The following is a 24,108-nucleotide window of genomic DNA, read 5'->3' as shown; positions in this document are numbered from 1 at the left end:
CTTCAAAACCTTATTCCCTATGATTAATTTTTTTACTGCCTTTTTTGTCATTTCTGAATGTGTGTTCTATGGGCTATAGTAGTGAATAGTGGTAACATATATTTTGATGTACCTAAAGGTGTCCTAAAATTCAAAATCAAATAGCTTAATTATCTATGCTATGATCCTGTGGGGAATATAAAAAGCTATTCACATCGCTTTTTTGGCGATGTGGGTGCCATCTACTGCTCTGTTTGTAGGCTATTTGGGAACCCATTGATGGCAAAGTAAACATTACATCCAAAACGTTGGCTCATCGACGGATGTGCGGTGCCGATCAGCAAGCTCCCGCTGAACGTTGCCAAAAACCAGAGGGTGGATAGCACTTTTATGTGCACCGGAATGGCATGTCTTTCTAAAGAAGGTCTTAAATCCTCATAAAGACCCTATAAGATTGGTTTTGGGAAACGGTATCTGATGAGACAATCTGCACTTGTCTCTAAAAATGTCCCACCTGTCTCTAAAAATGTGCTCTCTGCTAAATGCAGTGTCTGCCAAATCTTCCAACAGAGCAAGATCAGCCATCTCATTTAATTTTCCATTATTTCAGTATTTTATAGTATTTCTAAAATGGTTTCACTTTCACACGTGTCTCTAATTTAACAAATGATTGTTCTTTATATGGATTATTATCGTAACAAATTTTTAGCCCATTCTGCGCTTGACAAGCAGTTCCCTTATTCCACCACTTGGCACTGTGTGTACGCATGGTCATGGCTCTGCGTAAATTTACGCACACTCTCAAGCAAACGTTCATATTGATCAATCTCACACTTTGCATTGAAATGATCCCACGCATGGTTTATGTACAGATTTGTGCCTCCGCTTGATTGATAAATGAGGCCCCTGGAGTTTGCTAAACGTCATTGGCACTTGGATTGGAACCAGTGCTATGGTCAGATGACATGAAAATTGAGCTTTTTTTGCCATGCACACCAGTGGTGGGTTTGGCTTCTAAATTAGGATGCATTTGCAAAAAATGACCACATACCTACGGTGGTGGATCTTTGATGTTATGGGGCTATTTTTCTTTCACTCGTCCTGGGGCCTTTGTTGAGGTCAATGGCATCATGAACTTTACCCAATACCAGGACATTTTCGCCAAAAACCTGGTTGCCTCTGCCAGGAGGCTGAAACTTGGCCGCAAGTGGATCTTCCAGTAACCCCAAGCACACATTAAAATCCACAAAGAAATGGTTAAATTTCAACAAAATCAACATTTTGCAATGGCCATCTCAGTCTCCGGGTTTGAACCCCATTGTAAATGTGTGGTTTGAATTAAAGAATTGTATTAGTATCAAAAATATATAATTTCATTTTTTTTCCTTAGCAGACAATATAGCTCAGGATTTGTATTATTTATTTTATAGTCTTTTTTGCTCATCTTTATCAATGGTGTCAATGATTTTGGACCTAACTGTATAGTCCTAGGATTATGTTTTTGTTAGGTGGAGTTAAGAGCCAATTTGGAATACATTCACTTTTGATCCTGTAATTACACATGTGGAACTGCATAAAAAGTGTTTTTTCCCCTTTTCTAACCATTCAGAAATGTTGATCCCTATTTCACACATTGGCCTCATTATTTATAGAAAAATCCACATTTACACTGTCACTCGGTCCTGGAATCGGCTAATGTTACAAGCCCATGTAGAATCCCCCTTCTGGATGACTGAATGTTCTAATGGATGGATCGTTAGTTTAAACCAGTGCTTCTCAATTATTTTCTAGGAAGAAGTAAACATTTTGCGCCCCCCAACTCTCCGCCACGACTGTAAATAGTATCATTTGTCTATAAAATTGTTATAAGTACACCTCTGCATAACATTGTATCCTTATTAACATTAAAGAAAACAAAAAAAGAAAAAAGAAATAAATATAGATCAACTTACAACAAAGACTAACTTTATTAACATTGTTTTTTAGTCTGTAACAGAAAATACTTCAAGTGCATCAATTTGCCTGAAATTAAATAAAAAATTCAATCCTTATTTAAACTGTAAACATTTTTTGACCATTTGATACTGAAAAATAAAAAAATATATAATCAATAAATAATAATACATTCAAATTGATCAGCAACATTAACTCAGGAGCACAATATATGAAACACTTTGACCTATAAAACTAAAATGAATAAAACAATTTGTGCTGATTTTTTAAAAATCAAAATGAGGAAGTCAGGATTAATGGCTACAATGAGCACGTTTTGCAGTGCACAGCTTTTCGAAGCGGGGTTTGAAGCATGATACTGCAACTCTCAGCTCCTGCTCAATGTTTAGCTGGGACCGGTACTTGGTCTTCAGTGCAGCAACAGCAGAGAAGCCAGTCTCACAAAGATAAGATAAGATGTTGCAAAAGGAAGAAGAATGCCCATGGCCCTCTGCCCTAAGAGTGGATACTGCCTCTCTACACTCAGCCAGAATTCACTCAGTGTCTGTGATGTGAACCTCAGTCTCAATGTGGAGTCAGACGTCATATCAATGAACTGGTCCTCCTCTGCAGAGCTGAAACCAGTTGGAACTGGTGCATTGAAAGGATCTCTCACCCAGTCATATTGGGAACTGTTTTCAGGGAAGTACTTTTTAAAGAATCCCATCAGTGATGAAATATGCTCCTTAATATATGGAATCACTGAGGTGGCATCATAGTCAGTAGTGTCAACAAATTCATGCAGGTTCTCGAATGAATCAGTATTTCCTTCATCAAGTCGCCTGCCCCACATTGCAAGCTTTCGAGTGAAAGATCTTGTCTGTGACCTGAGGGAGGTGTTTATCTTTCCCTTGAAGCTGTAGATTTAGTTCATTTAGCTTTCCAAATATGTCACTCAGGTAGGCCAGTTTTGCCAGGAAGTTCTCATCACTAAATTTTTCTGCAAGATCATATTTGTGCTCCTGCTCTGAAAACATTCTTATCTGCTCTCTGAGCTCAAAAACTCGGGACAAGACTTTTCCTCGTGACAGCCACCTTGCTTCACTGTGAAACAGCACAGCTTGATGTTCAGCTCCCATCTCCTCACAGATAGCAGAGAAGACTCTTGTTTTTAGTGGTCTGGTCTTTATAAAATTGACTACACCTACAACGTCAGTCATAACCACACTTAATTCAGAGGAAAGGTGCCTTGATGCCAGTGCTTCTCTGTGTATAACACAGTGTGTCCACTCAGCATTAGGTGAGGCCTTCTTGATGAGTGCCCCAAGTCCTTTTCTCATCCCTGCCATGGTCTGTGCACCATCACTGCAAACACCAATGCAGTTCTCCCACTTTAGCCCATTCTCAGTCAGGAAGCAGTTCAGCATTTTGAATAGCTCTTCGGCTGTAGCTCTGTCTCTGACATATTTACAAAAAAGTAGATCCTCACACAAGGAGTTTGTCATCTCAAAACATACATAAGCGATAAACAAACAGTCTTTGTTGCTGTCAGTTGCTTCATCGAACTGTAAGGCAAAACGTTTGTCTTTGAGTTTATCTACCAGCTGTTCTTTAAGATCGTTGGCAATGTCATTTATACGTCTGGCGACAGTGTCATTGGACAGAGGGATAGTTTTTATTTTTGCAGCACTTGCGTCATCCAGCATGACAGAGACCATGTCTAATGCTGCAGGCAGTATCAGCTCCTCTGCTATGGAGTGGGGGGTTTTGCACTGAGCAATTTGGTACGCCACCTTATATGATGCTAACAGTGCTCGCTGGTTTACTGAAGTAGCATTCACAAAGCGGGACAATTGTTGGCAATATTTGGCACGTTTTGGCTGAAAAAACTCAAGCGGCTTATCAGCGTGATTGGGGTGTAATGTCTGTAAGTGACGCCTTCATTTATTTGGCTTCATGCTGTCCGCTGCCAACATTTTTAGGCACAGTAATACCGGTCTTTCCTCATCTCCCACCGTAGTCACAGTGAAGCCAAGCGCTACATACGCTTCATCATATTTCCTCGTCTTAGCATTCGGGAGACTTATGTTTGTCTCATTATCTCCGTCTCTCTCCGCCTTACTTTTCATCCCTGTTAAATATTTTTCCATGGTGTCTCTTAAGGGTTTGTTATCTGCACTTCATATCTCCTGCTCTGTGCTGTGTGCTCTTGTTCGGTGCAAAAAAAACTACTCCCTGCGGCAAAAAAAAGCATGTTCCCCGGGGTCACACTATTTGAGAAGGACTGGTTTAAACTCACAATAGGCTGATGAAGTGGTGCTTGCCTACAACAGGCTGATACTGTTTTATGATTAAAAACGTTGTTAATATCTCTGGTGGATCATTTAAAAATCCATTAAGTAGACACATTGCTTGTACAGCATGCACATGCCAAGCCATGCTATACTTTCCCCACTAGTTCTCCGATATAGCCATTAAAACAGTCGCCGAGACAAATTAACTTGTGCTGTAAGGCAACGGCTTGGCCGATCAATCAGCTTATTACTGACCTCCCCCATCAGAGTGTGTGTTCTGCCTCAACGCAACCACAGCGAGTCCTGTGGGGAGGATAATTTTAGGGGGTAGATCAGCTTTAATATTGCAGATAGATTTTAGCTTAAATCAATGTAATTGTCTGCATTATTTCCAATCCCACATGTATGCAGTCGTGATCAAAAGTTTTGAGAATGACACAAGTATTGGTCTTCACAAAGTTCGCTGTTTCAGTGTTATGAGATATTTTTGTCAGATGTTACTATGGTATACTGAAATATAATTACAAGCATTCCATAAGTGTCAAAGGCTTTTATTGACAATTACATAAAATTTATGCAAAGAGTCAATATTTGCAGTGTTGACCCTTCTTTTTCAAGACCTCTGCAATCCGCCCTGGCATGCTGTCCAATTAACTTCTGGGCCACATCCTGACTGATGGCAGCCCATTCTTGCATAATCAATACTTGGAGTTTGTCAGAATATGTGGGTTTTTGTTTGTCCACCCGCCTCTTGAGGATCGACCACAAGTTCTCAATGGGATTAAGGTCTGGCGACTTTCCTGGCCATGGACCCAAAATGTCGATGTTTTGTTCCCCGAGCCACTTAGTTATCACTTTTGCCTTATGGCAAGGTGCTCCATCATGCTGGAAAAGGCATTGGTCGTCACCAAACTGCTCTTGGATGGTTGGGAGAAGTTGCTCTCGGAGGATGTGTTGATACCATTCTTTATTCATGGCTGTATTCTTAGGCACTCCCTTGGCTGAGAAGCAACCCCACACATGAATAGTCTCAGGATGCTTTACTGTTGGCATGACTCAGGACTGATGGTAGAGCTCACCTTGTCTTCTCCGGACAAGGTGTTTTCCGGATGCCCCAAACAATCGGAAAGGGGATTCATCAGAGAAAATGACTTTACCCCAGTCCTCAGCAGTTCAATCCCTGTACCTTTTACAGAATATCAGTCTGTCCCTGATGTTTTTCCTGGAGAGAAGTGTATTTGTGTCATTCCCTTCTTGACACCAGGCCATCCTCCAAAAGTCTTCGCCTCACTGTGCGTGCAGATGCACTCACACCTGCCTGCTGCCATTCCTGAGCAAGCTCTGCACTGGTGGTGTCCCGATCCCGCAGCTGAATCAACTTTAGGAGACGGTCCTGGCGCTTGCTGGACTTTCTTGGGCGCCCTGAAGCCTTCTTCACAACAATTGAACCTCTCTCCTTGAAGTTCTTGATGATCCGATAAATGGTTGATTTAGGTGCAATCTTACTAGCAGCAATATCCTTGCCTGTGAAGCCCTTTTTGTGCAAAGCAATGATGACGGCACGTGTTTCCTTGCAGGTAACCATGGTTAACAGAGGAAGAACAATGATTTCAAGCACCCCCCTCCTTTTAAAGCTTCAAGTCTGTTATTCTAACTCAATCAGCATGACAGAGTGATCTCCAGCCTTGTCCTTGTCAACACTCTGACCTGTGTTAACGAGATAATCACTGACATGATGGCAGCTGGTCCTTTTGTGGCAGGGCTGAAATGCAGTGGATTTTTTGGGGGGGGGATTAAGTTCATTTTTATGACAAAGAGGGACTTTGCAATTAATTGCAATTCATCTGATCACTCTTCATGGTATTCTGGAGTATATGCAAATTGCCATCATCAAAACTGAGGCAGCAGGCTTTGTGAATATTAGTATTTGTGTCATTCTCAAAACTTTTGACCACGACTGTAGATATATTTTTAAATATATATATTTATACATATACAGTACCAGTCAAAACTTTGGACACACCTACTCATTCAAGGGTTTTTCTTAATTTTTACTATTTTCTACATTGTAGAATAATAGTGAAGACATCAAAGCTATGACATAACACATATGGAATCATGTAGTAACAAAAAAAGTGTTAAACAAATCAAAATATATTTTAGATTTTAGATTCTTCAAAGTAGCCACCTTTGACTTGATGACAGCTTTGCACACTTTGCTTCTATATGCCATATCTTTCTAACTGTGCTCTTTCCCAAAAGCTTCCAACATACAACCTATATACTTATTATGGACACAGTATGCTTACATTATTAGCTATCTTTGTTATTATTTGTTGTTATTTGTTATTAGTCCCATCCTTCAACTCCATTCAATACCTCCCATCTATCTCTTAACACCATCCATATAGGATTTCTATTTGCCATATATATTTCAACCGTACTGTGATGTTTTACAAAAGTTCTGAACCTTTCTATTCTCATTGCTTCTACAGATTGTGAATAAAAATAAAAATAAATTTGCTAAAAGTATTATTATATTATTGATCGATTGACTATGACTTTTCAGATCACCCAGTAATGCTATCTGCAAGGTTAGCTCCAGGTAAATATTGCAATCCTTTAGCCATTCCTGGACCTGTGTCCAAAAACAAGCTACAAATGGACAGAACCAAAACAAATTATCTAATGATTATGTCTCTTCACAGCAAAATCTGCAGAGCTGGGAAGATTGTATCCCCCATATAAATAACATTCTATTGGTAGCAAGAATTTTATATAATAATTTAAATTGAAAGATTCTAATTTTTGAATCCGGTGTCGTTTTGCGTGTCAGTTCATAAACACTATGCCATGGGATCGGTACGTCAAAAATCTCTTCCCAACTATTTTGCAATCTATATGGGACGGCTGTCAATCCTTTGGTCCTTAAGTGAAACTGATATACTTTTTTATTTATCACAGTTTTCCTTAACCAATGATGTTCTTTAATGCAAGGCCGACAGACAAGTTCCTTACTTTCTCCCCCTTCTACTTTCCTCTTCCACTTTTGCGGTCAGGCTGCAATTATTTGGTTGTAATTTTGGGTAGAGCAGACATTTCCATATGTTTTTGTTAGCTGCATGTGCGACATAACTCCACCAGTCCTACCGATGATATCATTTACGAAGATTATACCTTTTTTAAACATTCTGTCAAAAAATAAAGTTTTTTTGTCAAATAGTATATTTGAATTTAACCACAATATTTGTTGCATTATTTGTTATGTCGTTTCTGGAGGATTAAATTGAAATTGCAACCAACTTTCTATGGCTTGTTTTAGAAATAGTGATATTTGGGAGATTATTTCCTTTTCAAATAACTGAAAATGAGATGTTGTAATCTGAAGAAAGGGAAAAAGGCCTTTCTTGAACATTGGGAGAGACAATCTTACTAATTTGTTTGAGAACCAGTTCGGATTTAAGTATAACTTTTGAAGCTTTTAGTGATAGGTCTAATGCTTTAATATTTAATAATTTCTGTCCTCTGAATTCATATTCATTATATAAATAGGCCCGTTTAATTTTGTCTGGCTTGCCGTTCCAAATAAAATTGAATATTTTTTTCAAATAGGTAAACTGGGATAATACTAAAGAGTTAATCAGGGTGATTTTTCCACAAATGTACAGGTATTTTCCTTTCCATGGTAGTAAGATCTTATCTATTTTTGCTAACTTTCTATTAACATTTATTGAAGTGAGATCATTTATTTCCTTTGGGATATGTATTCCGAGGATATCCACATCACCATCAGACCATTTTATTGGTAAACTACATGGTAATGTAAAAATTGTATTTTTTAGTGATCCAATACGTAATATAGTACATTTGTCATAATTTGGTTGTAATCCAGAGAGGTTAGAAAATGTATCTAGATCCTCTATGAGGCTGTGGATGGATTCTAGTTGTGGATTTAAAAGAAAACATGAATCATCAGCGTACAATGACACCTTTGTTTTTAAGCCCTGGATTTCTAATCTTCTGATATTATTATTGGATCTGATTTTAATAGCTAACATCTCGATGGCCACAATAAATATATATGCCGATAGTGGATTCTCTCATCCAGCTCTTGGCATTCTCTCATCCAGCTTCACCTGGAATGCTTTTCCAACAGTCTTGAAGGAGTTCCCACATATGCTGAGCACTTGTTGGCTGCGTTTCCTTCACTCTACAGTCCAACTCATCCCAAACCATCTCAATTGGGTTGAGGTCGGGCGATTGTGGAGGCCAGGTCATCTGATGCAGCACTCCATCACTCTGCTTCTTTGTCAAATAGCCCTTACACAGCCTGGAGGTGTGTTGGGTCATTGTCCTGTTGAAAAACAAATGATAGTCCCACTAAGTGCAAACCAGATGGGATGGCGTATCGCTGCAGAATGCTGTGGTAGCCATGCTGGTTAAGTGTGCCTTGAATTCTAAATATATCACTGACAGTGTCACCAGCAAAGCACCCTCAAACCATCACAACTCCTCCTCCATGCTTCACGGTGGGAACCACACATGAGTTGATCATCCGTTCACCTACTCTGTGTCTCACAAAGACACGGCGGTTGGAACCAAAAATCTCAAATTTGGACTCATCAGAACAAAGGACAGATTTCCACAGGTCTAATTTCCATTGCTCGTGTTTCTTGGCCCAAGCTAGTCTCTTCTTCTTATTGGTGTCCTTTAGTAGTGGTTTCTTTGCAGCAATTCAACCATGAAGGCCTGTTTCACACAATCTCCTCTGAACAGTTGATGTTGATATGTGTCTGTTACTTGAACTCTGTGAAACATTTATTTATCTTAAAGTAATGATGGACTGTCATTTCTCTTTGCTTATTTGAGCTGTTCTAGCCACAATATGGACTTGGTCTTTTACCAAATAGGGCTAGCTTCTGTATACCTTGTCACAACTCAACTGATTGGCTCAAACGCATTAAGAAGGAAATAAATTCCTTAACTTTTAAGAAGGCACACATGTTAATTGAAATGCATTCCATGTGACTACCTCATGAAGCTGGTTGAGAGAATGCCAAGAGTGTGCAAAGCTGTCATCAAGGCAAAGGGTGGCTATTTGAAGAATCTCAAATATAAAATATATTTTGATTTGTTTAACACTTTTTTGGTTACTACATGGTTCCATATGTGTTATTTCATAGTTTTGATGTCTTCACTATTATTCTACAATGTAGAAAATAGTAAAAATAAAGAAAAACATTTGAATGAGTAGGTGTTCTAAAACTTTTGACTGGTAGTGTATGTTATGTCTGAAAAAGTCTGTTATAAATTATTCTGTCCTAGTTAAAAACAAGTTGTCATCCAATAGGCTTTGATAACATTTCCAATATCTTCGCCCAGGTGGGAATTCTGTAAGAGTAATATATATGCTAATTATGTGATGGTCCGACTGCATTCTGTCCCCAATGAACACTTTAAAAACTTTTTGTGCCAGAGAGAATGACATAAGAAAGTAATCAACACGAGTAGCTTAATTTAGCTACCGCAATGTATTTCTCACTAGGTCAGGATATTTAAGCCTCCATATATCCACTAGTTCCAATATATCCATGACATTCGTGATTTCCTAAAGTGCATGAGGGTGATAGTTTGTAGTGTGATTTCCTTTACGGTCCATAGAGGTATTTAAAACCGTATTATAATCTCCCACCATTCATAATAATAGTCTTGTATTGCTTGTAGGGTTGATAAATTATTATATATATATATATATATATATATATATATATATATATATATATATATATATATATATATATATATATATATATATTTTTTTTTTTTTTTTTTTTTTCAAAGAAGCATGGATCATCATTATATGGACCATATAGGTTAATGAGCCATATGTTATTGGACCATAAGCATATAGTTCAAATCATCCATCTACCTTGAGGATCTGTTAGGACAATGTGCACATTCGTATCAAAATTACTGGTAATTAATAACATCACCCCTTTTCAATTTCTTTGCCCATGGGAGAAATATACCCCCCCCCCTCTGCAATGGTTGTTGATGGCTTCACAACATCTCTTTCACAACTAGGGTTGCAAAATTCCAGGAACTTTCAATAAATTCCCTTGTTTTCCAGAAATGCTGGTTGGAGGATTCTGGATTTCTGCTCATTCTCTCTTGATTCTGTGATACCTCCAACCGGGATTTCAGGGAAATCTGGAAATGTATTGAACGTTTTACCTAGTCACAATATATTACCATCACAGAAATGAATACAATGGCTCCCTTATGGCAGTTGTGTCTCTCATGGTAATTCTTTACATTGACCTGAATACAAATGACAGCCTCTGCTATTAATGAAGTTGTTTGACATTGGCTCAAGTTCACTTCACTTCATTCACCAGTAGTTGTCCTGCACATGCTATGCATGGTAGAGTATGGTAGATATGGAAATCGTGGACGTCATACTTACAGTAAGTCTTTTAAACAGGTTGGTCACTCATGCTTGTGCAATGTATTATTACTGCAAAGTAAGATGAAAGCAAACAAATGGGTTGATTTGTCTTTACTTTTACATTTACATTTTAGTCATTTAGCAGACGCTCTTATCCAGAGCGACTTACAGTCTTACATAAATAAATAACTCTCTTACATCTATACACCTGATATGGTAGAAGCATACAATGGTAAAGTGAGAGGCAAACTTCTTCACCTGTAGCTACAGAACCAAATTAATGCCGAACTTCAGCGTTTAAAACCTCCTTGCACAAGCCACCACTTTGCAACCCCATTCTTACTTTAATTGTCGTTAACTTGGCAAAATAATAAAACCCAATGTTTTTAGTTTTTTTACTTTTACCCCCTTCATCGTGATATTCAATTGGTAGTTACAGTCTTGTCCCATCGCTGCAACTCCTGAACGGACTCGGGAGAGACGAAGGTCGACAGCCATACGTTTTCCGAAACACAAACCTGCCAAGCCGCACTGCTTCTTGACGGAGGAAACACCGTCCAACTGGTGACCGAGGTCAGCTTGCAGGCACCCGGCCCACCACAAGGAGTCGCTAGAGCGCGATGGGACAAGGAAATCCCGGCCGGCCAAACCCTCCCCTAACCCGGACGGGACGATGCTGGGCCAATTGTGCACCGCCTCATGGGTCTCCCGGTCGCGGCCGGCTGTGACACAGCCTGGGATCGAAACCGGGTCTGTAGTGACACCTCAAGCATTGCGATGCAGTGCCTTAGACCGCTGCGCCACTCGGGAGGCCTTATAAAACACAATGTTTTTCAGAACAGTGCTCAAAAGGGAATTTACAATACTGTTTCACACTGTTGCTGTCTGAAAGTACACTACATGGCCAAAAGTATGTGGACACCTGCTCATCGAACATTTCATTCCAAAATCATGGGCATTAATATGGAGTTTGCTGCTATAACAGCCTCCACTCTTCTGGGAAGGCTTTCCACTAGATGTTGGAACATTGCTGCGGGAATTGCTTCCATTCAGCCACAAGCGCATTAGTGAGGTCGGGCACTGATGTTGGGCGATTAGGCCTCTCGCAGTCGGCATTCCAATTCATCCCAAAGGTGTTCGATTGGGTTGAGGTCAGGTCTCTGTGCAGGCCAGTCAAGTTCTTCCACACTGATCTCGACAAACCATTTCTGTATGGACCTCGCTTTGTGCACGGGGGCATTGTCATGCTGAAAGGGGCTTCCCCAAACTGTTGCCACAAGGTTGGAAGCACAGAATTGTCTAGAATGTCATTGTATGCTGTAGCGCTTCAGCAGTCGGCGATCCCGTTCTGTGAGCTTGTGTGGCTGTTGTTGCTCCTAGACGTTTCCACTTCACAATAACAGCACTTACAGTTGACCCGGGCAGCTCTAGCAGGGCAGACATTTGCCGAACTGACTTGTTGGAAAGGTGGCATCCTATGACGGTGCCACGTTGAAAGTCACTGAGCTCTTCAGTAAGACCATTCTAGTGCTAATGTTTGTCTATGTAGATTGCATGGCTGTGTGCTCGATTTTATACACCTGTCAGCAACGGGTGTGGCTGAATTTGAAGGGGTGTCCACATACTTTTGTATATATAGTGTAGATCTGGATAGAAGTCTGTGGTGAAAACCGAGCGGTGAGGTTTGTCTCGCTTGGTTGGTTTAGATTTGACCTCCCCTCAGATGATGATGGAATATGGCAGGCCCATTTTAGGTCTGTGTTGAAAAGTCAATTACGTTTCTAGCAGGGGTCAGTCTATCAAGACATGTATTTAAATACTGTAACAACCATAAGCCATGCAGAGTATCCTTGAGAGCAACCTGGTTTTGAGTGCCAGCTCCCCGTAGCAAAGCATGTTCATTTCCCCCATGAAGAAGCTCCATTTTGGCAAGCGGCTCTTACATCCCCAGAGGTTGTCCAGACAGCACTGCGGACTACCCACGTACAATGCAGTCAGGTTCCCAGCATGTAAAACTTAGCAATGCGTGTAATTGTTTTACCCTTCTGGCTGAGCATTAAACAGATTGATGCTATTCACGAAAGGCACAAGGGAAGAGGCAAACTGAAAATGACTGTTATAAAAACAAATTAGAAATCAGGGCATCCATGCTGAAAAGAATAACACCAAGAAAAAGAAAGATGAAACCAAAAGGGAAAAAAAAACTATTGCAGCAAGAGAGCATGTGCCCCGTTTCCAGTTGAGTTTGCCTCTAAATTGTGTCTAAATACTTAATGAACCTTGAGGTGCATAGGAGATCCAAAGGCAATATTTTGACACGGCCTCCTCCTCTCCCCTTTAGGGTGGTTTGAACCTGAGGGCATTTAAATGCAAATTCCAAATTGTAGAATAGAAAACTGAAGAAAGAATGGAAGCCCTGACCAGAAATGTTTTGTGTTTCTCTCTATGCAGGCCCGCCAGGAAAGCGGGGAAGAAAAGGCAGGAATGGCGAACCTGGTAAGTGAGTGCACTCACAGATCACTCTCAATCCAGTGGAGTTTTACCCTACCACCATAATTTTTTTAACAGGATATGAAAATGTAACTTTTCAGGCAAATGCTGAGAATCAGAGTAACTTCCTGCAACTAAATCGACCAGAAACAAGATAACACATGTACCGCATGATGTCCTCAGTGGCACAGCGGTCTCTAAAGAGCAGACAATGCAAAACATAGGACGACAATCTTTCCCATTGTGTTATGATAATAGCCACATACGGGCAGGTTAGAGAGGATGCGTTTCATTTTGCTTCCCCATTTCATCAACCACGGATGACCTTGGGTGACTGTCATTCTCTACCACAATCTCTGTAATGCCCACATAAACTTCTGGACAGCTCGAGCATCAGGGAACATTCCCGTATTTCACCCCTGTCTTAATAAAGGGATTAAAGCACGTGTACTTCTCATAGATTGCTGAGGTAAATCCAGGGTAAAGTAGTTCCTTGGTACAAAGGTCAGAGACCAATACTGTACTGCATTATTGCCACCTAATGTAAAGCTCTTCATTGAATGGGGAGAACAAATTTGAAAAAACTAAAAGGGACACTTCATTAGAACTTGACTGTTTGTTTTCAGTGAAGCTTAGACTGTTTGTGGCAACAACTCCATGTTATGAACCACAGTTTGGGACTGCAGTTGTCTGAGGCAGACCTAGTGGGTGGTCAACATTGGACTGCATTATTTAGAAGTTTCCTTTTTTTTATTCTGTAAAATGTCACAGCTCTTTGAGAAATGTCATGATTTATAACATTATACATTTTTACATTTGACATTTTAGTCATTTAGCAGACACTCTTATCCAGAGCGACTTACAGTTAGTGAGCGCATACATTTTCTCCCCACAACCCTGGCATTGCAAGCACCATGCTCTACCAACTGAGCTACCTGCATTTTGCAAAACTCTTAGTACAAATTTCTAAACAGATCATCAAAATAGCTACAGCGGGGAGAACAAGTATTTGATACACTGCCGATTTAGCAGGTTTTCCTACTTACAAAGCATGTAGAGGTCTGTAATTTTTTATCATAGTTACACTTCAACTGTGAGAGACGGAATCTAAAACAAAAATCCAGAAAATCACATTGTATGATTTTTAAGTAATTACTTAGCATTTTATTGCATGACGTAAGTATTTGATACATCAGAAAAGCAGAACTTAATATTTGGTACAGAAACCTTTGTTTGCAATTACAGAGATCATACGTTTCCTGTAGGTCTTGACCAGGTTTGCACACACTGCAGCAGGGATTTTGGCCCACTCCTCCATACAGACCTTCTCCAGATCCTTCAGGTTTCGGGGCTGTCACTGGGCAATACGGACTTTCAGCTCCCTCCAAAGATGTTCTATTGGGTTCAGGTCTGGAGACTGTCTAGGCCACTCCAGGACCTTGAGATGCTTCTTACGGAGCCACTCCTTAGTTGCCCCGGCTGTGTGTTTCGGGTCGTTGTTATGCTGGAAGACCCAGCCACGACCCATCTTCAATGCTCTTACTGAGGGAAGGAGGTTGTTGGCCAAGACCTCGCGATACATGGCCCCATCCATCCTCCCCTCAATACGGTGCAGTCGTCCTGTCCCCTTTGCAGAAAAGCATCCCCAAAGAATTATGTTTCCACCTCCATGCTTCATGGTTGGGATGGTGTTCTTGGGGTTGTACTCATCCTTCTTCTTCCTCCAAACATGGCAAGTGGAGTTTAGACCAAAAGCAGTTGTTGCCTTCTCACCAAGCTGCTTGCCTATTGTCCTGTAGGCCATCCCAGCCTTGTGCAGGTCTACAATTTTATCCCTGATGTCCTTACACAGCTCTCTGGTCTTGGCCATTGTGGAGAGGTTTGAGTCTGTTTGATTGAGTGTGTGGACAGGTGTCTTTTATACAGGTAACGAGTTCAAACAGGTGCAGTTAATACAGGTAATGAGTGGAGAACAGGAGGGCTTCTTAAAGAAAAACTAACAGATCTGTGAGAGCCGGAATTCTTACTGGTTGGTAGGTGATCAAATACTTATGTCATGCAATAAAATGCAAATAAATTACTTAAAAATCATACAATGTGATTTTCTAAGATTGTTGTTTTAGATTCCGTCTCTCACAGTTGAAGTGTACCTATGCTAAAAATTACAGACATCTACATGCTTTGTAAGTAGGAAAACCTGCAAAATCGGCAGTGTATCAAATACTTGTTCTCCCCACTGTATGTTTCTAAACTCTAAGTACTTTTTCAATTGACTGAGTACAAAAAACACATTCAAAAAGTCAATTGTTTACAGCACCAAATCACTCTTTCAATTTGCATACATATGCAATCAAAGTATCTGCTTTTCACCATGCAATATTCACATTACTTTTGATATGATTTTCTTGTCATTTGTTAACAATCCATTTAACTGTCACTTAATCAAACTGCTCAAAACTGATAACTACTGAATCCAAATAACTCCTTAACCAAATAATACATGGATGTGGCTGTAAATACTACATCATCTTCCTCCATCAGCCAGTGTGCATCAATACAGTATGACAACGTGTAAAGAGTCACTTACTCTGTGTACTACCATTTGAAATTATGGAGTAGTGTACAATGCACTGCTGAAATACTTTGGTAAATTACAGTATATTCCACTCATTATCTAAATTTCATTGATATACTGTAAACTGATGGTTTTAGCTGATGATACTGTAGCAGTGACAGTCACAAGTCACATAGAAAAGTTGATATTGTGCACTGTCATGGGGCAGAAATGGAATACATACTGTATACCAGGCTAAACCAATAGCTTTTTACTATAGGCTTCTGCTTTACAATACATGCCGCAATACCCATATATCTGACAATTTCTTCTACGTATGTACTGTATAAGGATACTGAAACAGTAAGACCGACATTTTTCTCAACATGCTCCAAACTTTACATTGGATACAAACAAATCTGTAAAAAAAAAATTGGGTTGAGGTAAACTTGAAAAAAAGGTACATACTGGTAAATAGTTAAATACTGTATGGCGAACGGTATTAATCCTCTATTATTCCTTCTATTCAGCACTTAAAAAATATAATTGGATTAAATGTTGGTTAAAATGACTAAACAAAATGTTCTCATGCATTTTCACAAAAAAGTATATTTTGTATGAATGAGATGTGTTCTACTCCAATTAATACTCAATCAAAGGTTCTGAACATAAGACAGGGGGCATTAGAACTGTTATCAGTTTTGACCTTTGTACTAGGAGTTTAGAAAATATACCACTTCTGGAAAATGTAATCAATTATTTTTCCTTTTTCCAAAAAAGTTTTGATTACGCCAAATTTAAAGAAACATATCAGGTTTGACCAAGTTATGGAAATTAAATTATTAATCATCAATAAATAAATACAATTCGTAAGAAGTAAAAATATGTTTTCAGTGGACTAGGCCCATGCAGCTGTCATTGTAAAACACTATAACCTCAGTCACTTCAGACAGTGATAACGAATTCCCCTGTCATGTGAGCAGACATATGCACCATACATCTCCAACGAGGCCAGCGACCTTAAACTGTCACATGGTGAACTAATGTTGTCAATTACAGGATGGGAAACACATAGAAACAAATGACAAGCATTGCCAGTTTGGAATAGTGTGATAACAGATGGTGTATAATCATGCTGGATTGAATTGCTTTCATGATGGATTGTTTTAAGTGCTCTTAAAAACCATGGAATATCACATGCTTCTTATGGGTTATAATATGTATCAATGTTCACATGCAGGCAGATATATAGAAGCGTATACAGGGGGACCCTAGTTAATTTGTGGTTATTAAATCAGATGGAATTAATCCTTCCCTTATGTTCGATTTGGCTGACACCGTTTATGTTACGGGTCAATTTGACCCGTACAGTAAGTACATCAAGATCATAAATATATGATTTTAACCTCCCAACATGTATTTTCCAGTAGCTGAGAATGACGACTTTCATATGCTTTTTTCCATGAGTTGATAGACCCAACTGTTCAAAATGTAGAGCCAAATGTTTGATTACTGTACCAAAGTCATAAATACACTGAGCAAAAATATAAACACAATGTGCAACAATTGTACAGTTCATATAAAGAAATCAGTCAATTGAAATAAATTCATTAGGCCCTAATCTATGGATTTCACATGACTGGGAATACAGATATGCATCTGTTGGACACAGATTTTTAAAAAAATGTAAGGTAGGGGCGTGGATCAGAAAACCAGTCAGTATCTGGTGTGACCACCATTTGCCTTTGCATAGAGTTGATCAGGCTGTTGATTGTGGCCTGTGGAATGTTGTCCCACTCCTCTAAAATGGCTGTGCGAAGTTGCTGTATATTGGCGGTAACTGCATACTGTCGTACAAGTCGATCCAGAGCATCCTAAACATGCTCAATGGATGACATGTCTGGTAACTATGCAGGCCATGGAAGAACTGGGAAATGTTCAGCTTCCAGGAATTGTGTACAGATCCTTGCGACATGGGGCCGTGCATTATCATGGTGAAACATGAGGTGATGGCAGCAGATAAATGGCACGACAATGGGCCTCAGGATCTCGTCACGGTATCTCTGTGCATTCAAATTGACATCAATAAAATGCAATTGTGTTCATTGTCCGTAGCTTATGCCTGCCCATACCATAGCCCCACTGCCACAATGGGGCACTGTTCACAATATTGATATCAGCAAACCGCTCGCCCACACGACGCTGTCTGCCATCTGCCCGGTACAGTAGAAACCGGGATTCATCCATGAAGAGCACACTTCTCCAGCGTGCCAGTGGCCATCGAATGTGACCATTTGCCCACTGAAGTCGGTTATGACACCACCTATGCTATTAATAGTGTCATATCAAGCTATCGTTTTGCTACATGTGCTCATAAGTATAGTGGTATTGTCAATAGTAATCTTGTGCACATTTACCTGAATTCTACTATTAGCTCTGCAACTTTGAATCCAATCAGGAAACCTTTTGTGGCTAGCTCATCCAGTTCTATTGACTCTTGTGTCACCATGGATACTCCTGCTGTTTTCAAATCTCGCAGAGGGCTTGGACTGTTACATATAAATGTGTGAAACCTGATGTCTAAACTTGTCTTTCTGGATGTCTGGGTGCATGACACTAGCCCAGACATTCTGGTTATCTCAGAGACCTGTCTGAATAATTTGATTATGGATAAGGATGTTGTCATTTTTAGATGTGATAGAAAAAAAAGGGTGGAGGGCTGGCTCTTCTCTAATGGCATCATGCACTCTTAGCATCTCTGTCCCCAAAATATGTGAGCTGTTAGTTATAAAAGTGGTCATATGGGGTCACTTGATTTACATAAAGGGGTGCCCCAAGGTTCGATACTCGGCTCACTACTGTTTACAATCTATACAAATAACATTGTTAATGCTGTACAAAAAACATATTTTCATTTGTATGCATATGATACAGCGTTGTATTCCATTGCTCCATTGGTTGGCCAAGTCTTTTCACATTTGAAGTCTGATTTTCAAGCAATGCAGAGGTCACTATTGGATCTAAAGTTAGTGCTAAATGCAAACAAAACAAAATGCATGCTTTTTTCTAGGTCCCATAATCCAGATTTCAATTTATTTGTAATGACTAGTTTAAACGATGCACAAATTGAGCGAGTTCCTTCCTAGAAATATCTTGGTATCTGGCTTGGTGACAAACTGTCATTTAAAATACACGTAAATGAGTTGGTGAAGAAGTTGAGGTTCAAGGTTGGTTTATTTTACAGAAACAAAGCATGTCTGACTTTTGTTAATCGGAAGGAAATTGTCCAGGCCACTTTTATGTCTATTTTAGATTATGGGAATATTATCTAAATGCATGCAGCAGCATCTACACTTAAACCACTACATCAGGGATCATCAACTAGATTCAGCCTCAGGCCGATTTCTTTCTGGAGCGGATGGTCGGGGGGGTTACCGCAAGAAGCCCAAACAGATATAATGTTTGACTAAAACATAATCATTCCAAACCTATACGATCACGTGTCTCTCTATTATGCATGGGAATACTTGGGAACAGATGTTTTAAATTAAAATCACTTCGAACTGATTTCCTAGTGTCATTTATGTCCAACAATGAAACTTCCACACACATTTTATGTTTATTTATTTTTTGCTCAGACAACTTGGGGAGCCAAATAAAACCACCCGCGGGCCGCCAGTTGGGGAACCCTGCACTAGATGCTGTTTTCTATTGTGCCCTTACGTTTATTACTGATGATGCTTATAGAACTCACCATTGTGTTTTGTATCAAAACGTGTGTTGGACTTCTTTGAATGTAAGGAGAGAGTAGCATTTTCTTGTATTTATGCAGAGAATTCCTATGTATCTATCATCATTAATTCAATTTAGACTTACAAATTACCAAACCCGGTCTCAGGCTTGGATAACACTGGAGAACCCTTCGGTCTCCACAGAGTTGGGTACAACATACAAAGCTCACGACTTCCTCCGAAGCTGCCACCTCTCCTTGTTCGGGCAGGCTTCGGCGTTCGTCGTCACCGGTCTTCTAGCCACTGCCGCTCCTCATCTCATCATTCCATTTGTTTTGTCTTGTTTATTACACACACGTGGTTCATATCCCCTCATCAGTACCTGTATAAGTGTTTCATCTGCCCCCTTGTCTTTGTATGTGATTATTTATTGTGGAGGATAGTGAAGCTCGGTGGAGCTCCGTGTATTATGTATCTCCGGTATATTTCCCTGTGTGCCTTGTATTTTCCAGTGTGCCTGTTTTGTGCACTGAAGTGTTTTGACGCATTACTGCATAACTCTGTATTTGCGGAATAAAGCCTGTTATTCTGTGATTTACCCTCCTGCGCCTGACTCTTTCGACATCACCTCATCACAGAATCACACACCAGACATGGAGTCAGCAGGAGAGGAGCACATGCCTGGATTCGTGGCATGGGTCCGGGAGCATTCGACAATGCTAGCCAGCTTGGGAGAAGTGATGGATCAGGTTCTCCAGGTCGTCCAACGCCTGGAGAGGAGAGGACCCGATCTTTCGGGACCAGCTGAGCGACCGGATCCAGCTACCCCAGCACCCAGAGGGAGGGGACAGCTGCCCTCTGCCAGGGGTTCCTCCTACAACTGGAGTTATACTTATCGAACATCAGCCCATCTCCATCGGAGCGGGAGAAGGTGTCCGCCCTCGTCTCCTGCCTTTCGGGGAAAGCCCTGGAGTGGGCCAACACGGTCTGGAGTGAAGGAGGAGCCGCGTTGGACAACTACGGGAAGTTCACTCACCTATTTCGGGCCGTCTTCGATCACTCGCCCGAAGGTAGAGAGGCGGGCGAGCGGCTGGTCCACCTGAGGCAGGGGACGAGGACCGCGCAGGACTTCGCCCTGGAGTTTCGGACTCTAGCGGCTTGGTCCGTGTGGAATGAGCGGGCCCTCATCGACCACTTCCGGTGCCACCTACGAGAGGACGTCCGAAGGGAGCTAGCCTGCCGGGAAACCACGTTGTCCTTCAACCAACTGGTGTTCGATACCTGAGGTGACGCGAGAGTGCCCTTCCTGCCGCCTCCAGACCCAAAAGAACGCTGACGACAGCGTGCAGGAGAATGTCATCCTCCGCTCTCCCGGATCGTCACTCCACCCAGCTCCATCATCTCGTAATCCGGGTTGGGGGGGGGGAGCGGAATGGGCAGGCCTCTTCCAGGACGTCCTCTAGCAGCCAGCAGGTTGTCCAACCGGATGGCTGCTAGAGGACGTCCTGGAAGAGGACCGAGCACGCCCCCATTCTCATCGACAGGGCTGTAGTGGAGCAGGTTGAGAGCTTCAAGTTCCTTGGTGTCCACATCACCAACAAACTATCATGGTCCAAAGACAGTTGTGAAGAGGGCACGACAAAGCCTATTCCCCCTCAGGAGACTGAAAATATTTGGCATGGGTCCTCAGATCCTCAAAAAGTTCTACAGCTGCATCACTGCCTGGTATGGCAACTGCTTGGCCTCCGACCGCAAAGCACTACAGAGGGTAGAGCGTATGGCCCAGTACATCACTGGGGCCAAGCTTCCTGCCATCCAGGACCTCTATACCAGGCAGTGTCAGAGGAAGTCCCTAAAAATTGTCAAAGACTCCAGCCGCCCTAGCCATAGACTGTTCTCTCTGCTACCGCACGGCAAGCGGTATCGGAGCACCAAGTCTAGGTCCAAAAGGCATCTTAACAGCTTCTACCCCCAAGCCATAAGACTCCTGAACAGCTAATCAAATGGCTACCCGGACTATTTGCATTGTCCCCCCCCCTCTTTTATGCTGCTGCTACTCTCTGTTTATTATTATTTTTTGTTGACATTTTAGTCATTTAGCAGATGCTCTTATCCAGAGCGACTTACAGTTAGTGAGTGCATACATTATTATCTATGCATAGTCACTTTAATGTAGGTTATGCATAGTCATACGTAACCTACATACAGTATTAACCCAATTACCTCGACTAACCTGTGCCCCCGCACATTGACTCTGTACCGCTATCCCCTCTATATGGCCTCGCTACTGTTATTTTACTGCTGCTCTTTAATTATTTGTTATTTTTTACTTATCTATTTTTTACTTGACTTTTTCTTAAAACTGCATTGTTGGTTAAGGGCTTGTAAGTAAGCATTTCACTGTAAGGTGAACCTGTTGTATTCGGCGCATGTGACAAAAACAATTTGATTTGATTTGCATCTTCAGGCTAGAGGGGATATGGATCTGAGTGACATTTGAAAATACTGTTTATGTTGGACCTCAAAAATGTGTATTAACTTTATCTCTTTTGTGTTTGTTCTTTTTCAGGACCTCCTGTAAGTATACATGACTTCACAGCCTCTCTGAGTGTGGTATGTATGACTCAAAGGTACAAAACCTCTCAACAGATGCAGATCAATGGATCAAGGGAAACCATGCACTATAGCAACCTACTGTCTGTACCATAACGCCTAATAAAACACTAGATCATTCTGGTAACTATAGTGTGTGCTATCAGAAATGTCAAATTAGAGCAAAGTACTTGTTACATTTTATTTTCCAAGTAAAGTTATTTTGTGTTGTACCCACTGAATGGCAAATCTGGCAAATCCAGCAAATCCAACCGCAAATATAAGCTATTTATGTGCACTGTATAACAACCTTTCAGTTTGCCCAACTTATCTGACTGTATAATTAAAACATATTTTCATCCATGCCTTCCCCTAATAGGGGACATCTAGGGCAGCATGGTTTGCAATATCCCACTACCAACCCCTTTTGCTTCCAGCCCCCCGCAGCCAAAATAAGTGTCTCACAGAATCACTCGACCTCCACAGAAGAAAAACTCTTGTGTTTCTGAAGATGAAGACAATCAAATCAAATAAAAGTTCATAGGTTGTGTACACAGTTTAGCAGATGTTATAGCGGGTGCAGCGAAATGCTTGTGTTAGTTGCTTCTAACAATGCAGTAAAATGTCAAACAAGTACACAAATAAAAAACTGTCAAGAAATGTCCGAACAAATCCAATTAACAACCCAAATAGCACTGTAACAGTAATCCAAATGCAATCTATATGTATATACACCGGATGAATTTACACAAGATATATTAAGAATGATATGTACTGCAGTAGATATATTACAGTGAGCTATGTTAAGAATCCAGTATATAAATAAATATGTGGTGTGTATAAACAGTGTAACTAAAATGCAATGTACAGTAGTAGAAATATTAGAATGAGCTATGTCGAGACTACAGTATTTAAATACACAGTACAAAATACCATGGCAAAAAGGATAGAATTGCAGGAAATTAGTTTATAAACAGTATGGACAGTATGTGAATAGAAAAGGTGTGTACAGAATACAGTATATACATTTAAAGTGAGTAAAATAGTACGTAAACATTATAAAAGTGACCAGTGTTCTATGACTCTATGTACATAGAGCAGCAGTCTCTAAGGTGCAGGGTAGAGTACCAGGTGGTAGCCGGCTAGTGACAGTGTCTAAGGTTCAGGGCAGGGTACTGGGCGGAGGCCGGCTGTGATAACTGTTTAACAGTCCGATGGCCTGGAGATAGAAGCTGTTTATCAGTCTCTCGGTCCTAGCTTTAACTTTGATGCACCGGTACTCTCAGGCTGAGGTCCTTGATGATCTTCTTGAGCACTGGGTACTGTAGATGTCCTGGCGGGCAGGCAGTGTATCACCCTCTGGAGAGCCCTGCGGTTAATGTCATCTGACAGTACAGAGGCAGAAGTGGTAATCGGGTCAAACAGGCTGTGTGTGCTCTGTTAAAGTCATTTATGGAGTAGGGAGGGAAAGGCGATTTGAATAGGCATAATAACATGTGCCGAACAAGCCATAAAAGTAGGAAGTTAATCAGCTGCTCAATGCCTTTGCTCCTGGGGGTCGTAGCGTAAGTGAATGCAGGTGGTCTCGCCTCTCAACTCCCTCTGGCAGGTCTCGTATCCCGGACTTGATCTACTGTTGTCTGACATGAGTCCACCAGCATACCACTACCTCATGTTAACAAAGTCACTACGGGCAGCCGGGATTCCAGTATGGAAGGGCTGGCGTCTTTGCAGTCCCTAGTTTAAAGGGGATGAAAGGAGATTTTTATTTTATTGAACTTTTATTTAGACAGAAGGAAAAAAAAATGTGTTTCTAAAGATGAAAACAATATTCTACAGACCAGGGTCTCATTCTCAAGGGATGCATAACTGGCAAGTGTTGTATCAAATTCTGGCAACCCTGAGCTCTGGACCTGTTGTACTGCTGAGGCTTTGACTTCTATAAGCACAGCAAGGCCAAATGAAAGTCCACCAGCTTGATTTCTGGAAAAAATTGACTACATAATGTTGTTAACCTCTACTTATGGATTTCTGCTCATTGCATTGTGTCTTCATAGATTGCAATGATCTGACAATGAGTCATTGATG

General features: G+C 40.8%; 1 protein-coding gene across 5 annotated transcripts in view; it reads left to right on the top strand.

Moving 5' to 3' along the window:
- The window catches only part of LOC121554441 (collagen alpha-1(XXV) chain-like), a 407,556-nt gene that overhangs the window by 208,918 nt on the left and 174,530 nt on the right, over positions 1 to 24,108 (top strand). For all 5 annotated transcript variants that reach the window (XM_041868036.2, XM_041868034.2, XM_041868035.2 and 2 more), the window contains exons 3-4: positions 13,105 to 13,149; positions 21,998 to 22,005. In XM_041868036.2, coding sequence (XP_041723970.2) covers positions 13,105 to 13,149; positions 21,998 to 22,005 — 53 coding nt within the window. The remainder of the gene's footprint in view (positions 1 to 13,104; positions 13,150 to 21,997; positions 22,006 to 24,108) is intronic.

The sequence above is a fragment of the Coregonus clupeaformis genome, unplaced genomic scaffold (genome assembly GCF_020615455.1).
Source record: "Coregonus clupeaformis isolate EN_2021a unplaced genomic scaffold, ASM2061545v1 scaf0003, whole genome shotgun sequence".
NCBI lineage: Eukaryota > Metazoa > Chordata > Actinopteri > Salmoniformes > Salmonidae > Coregonus > Coregonus clupeaformis.
Note: the sequence above shows the minus strand (reverse complement) of the source record. Positions and strands in the feature narration are given on the sequence as shown.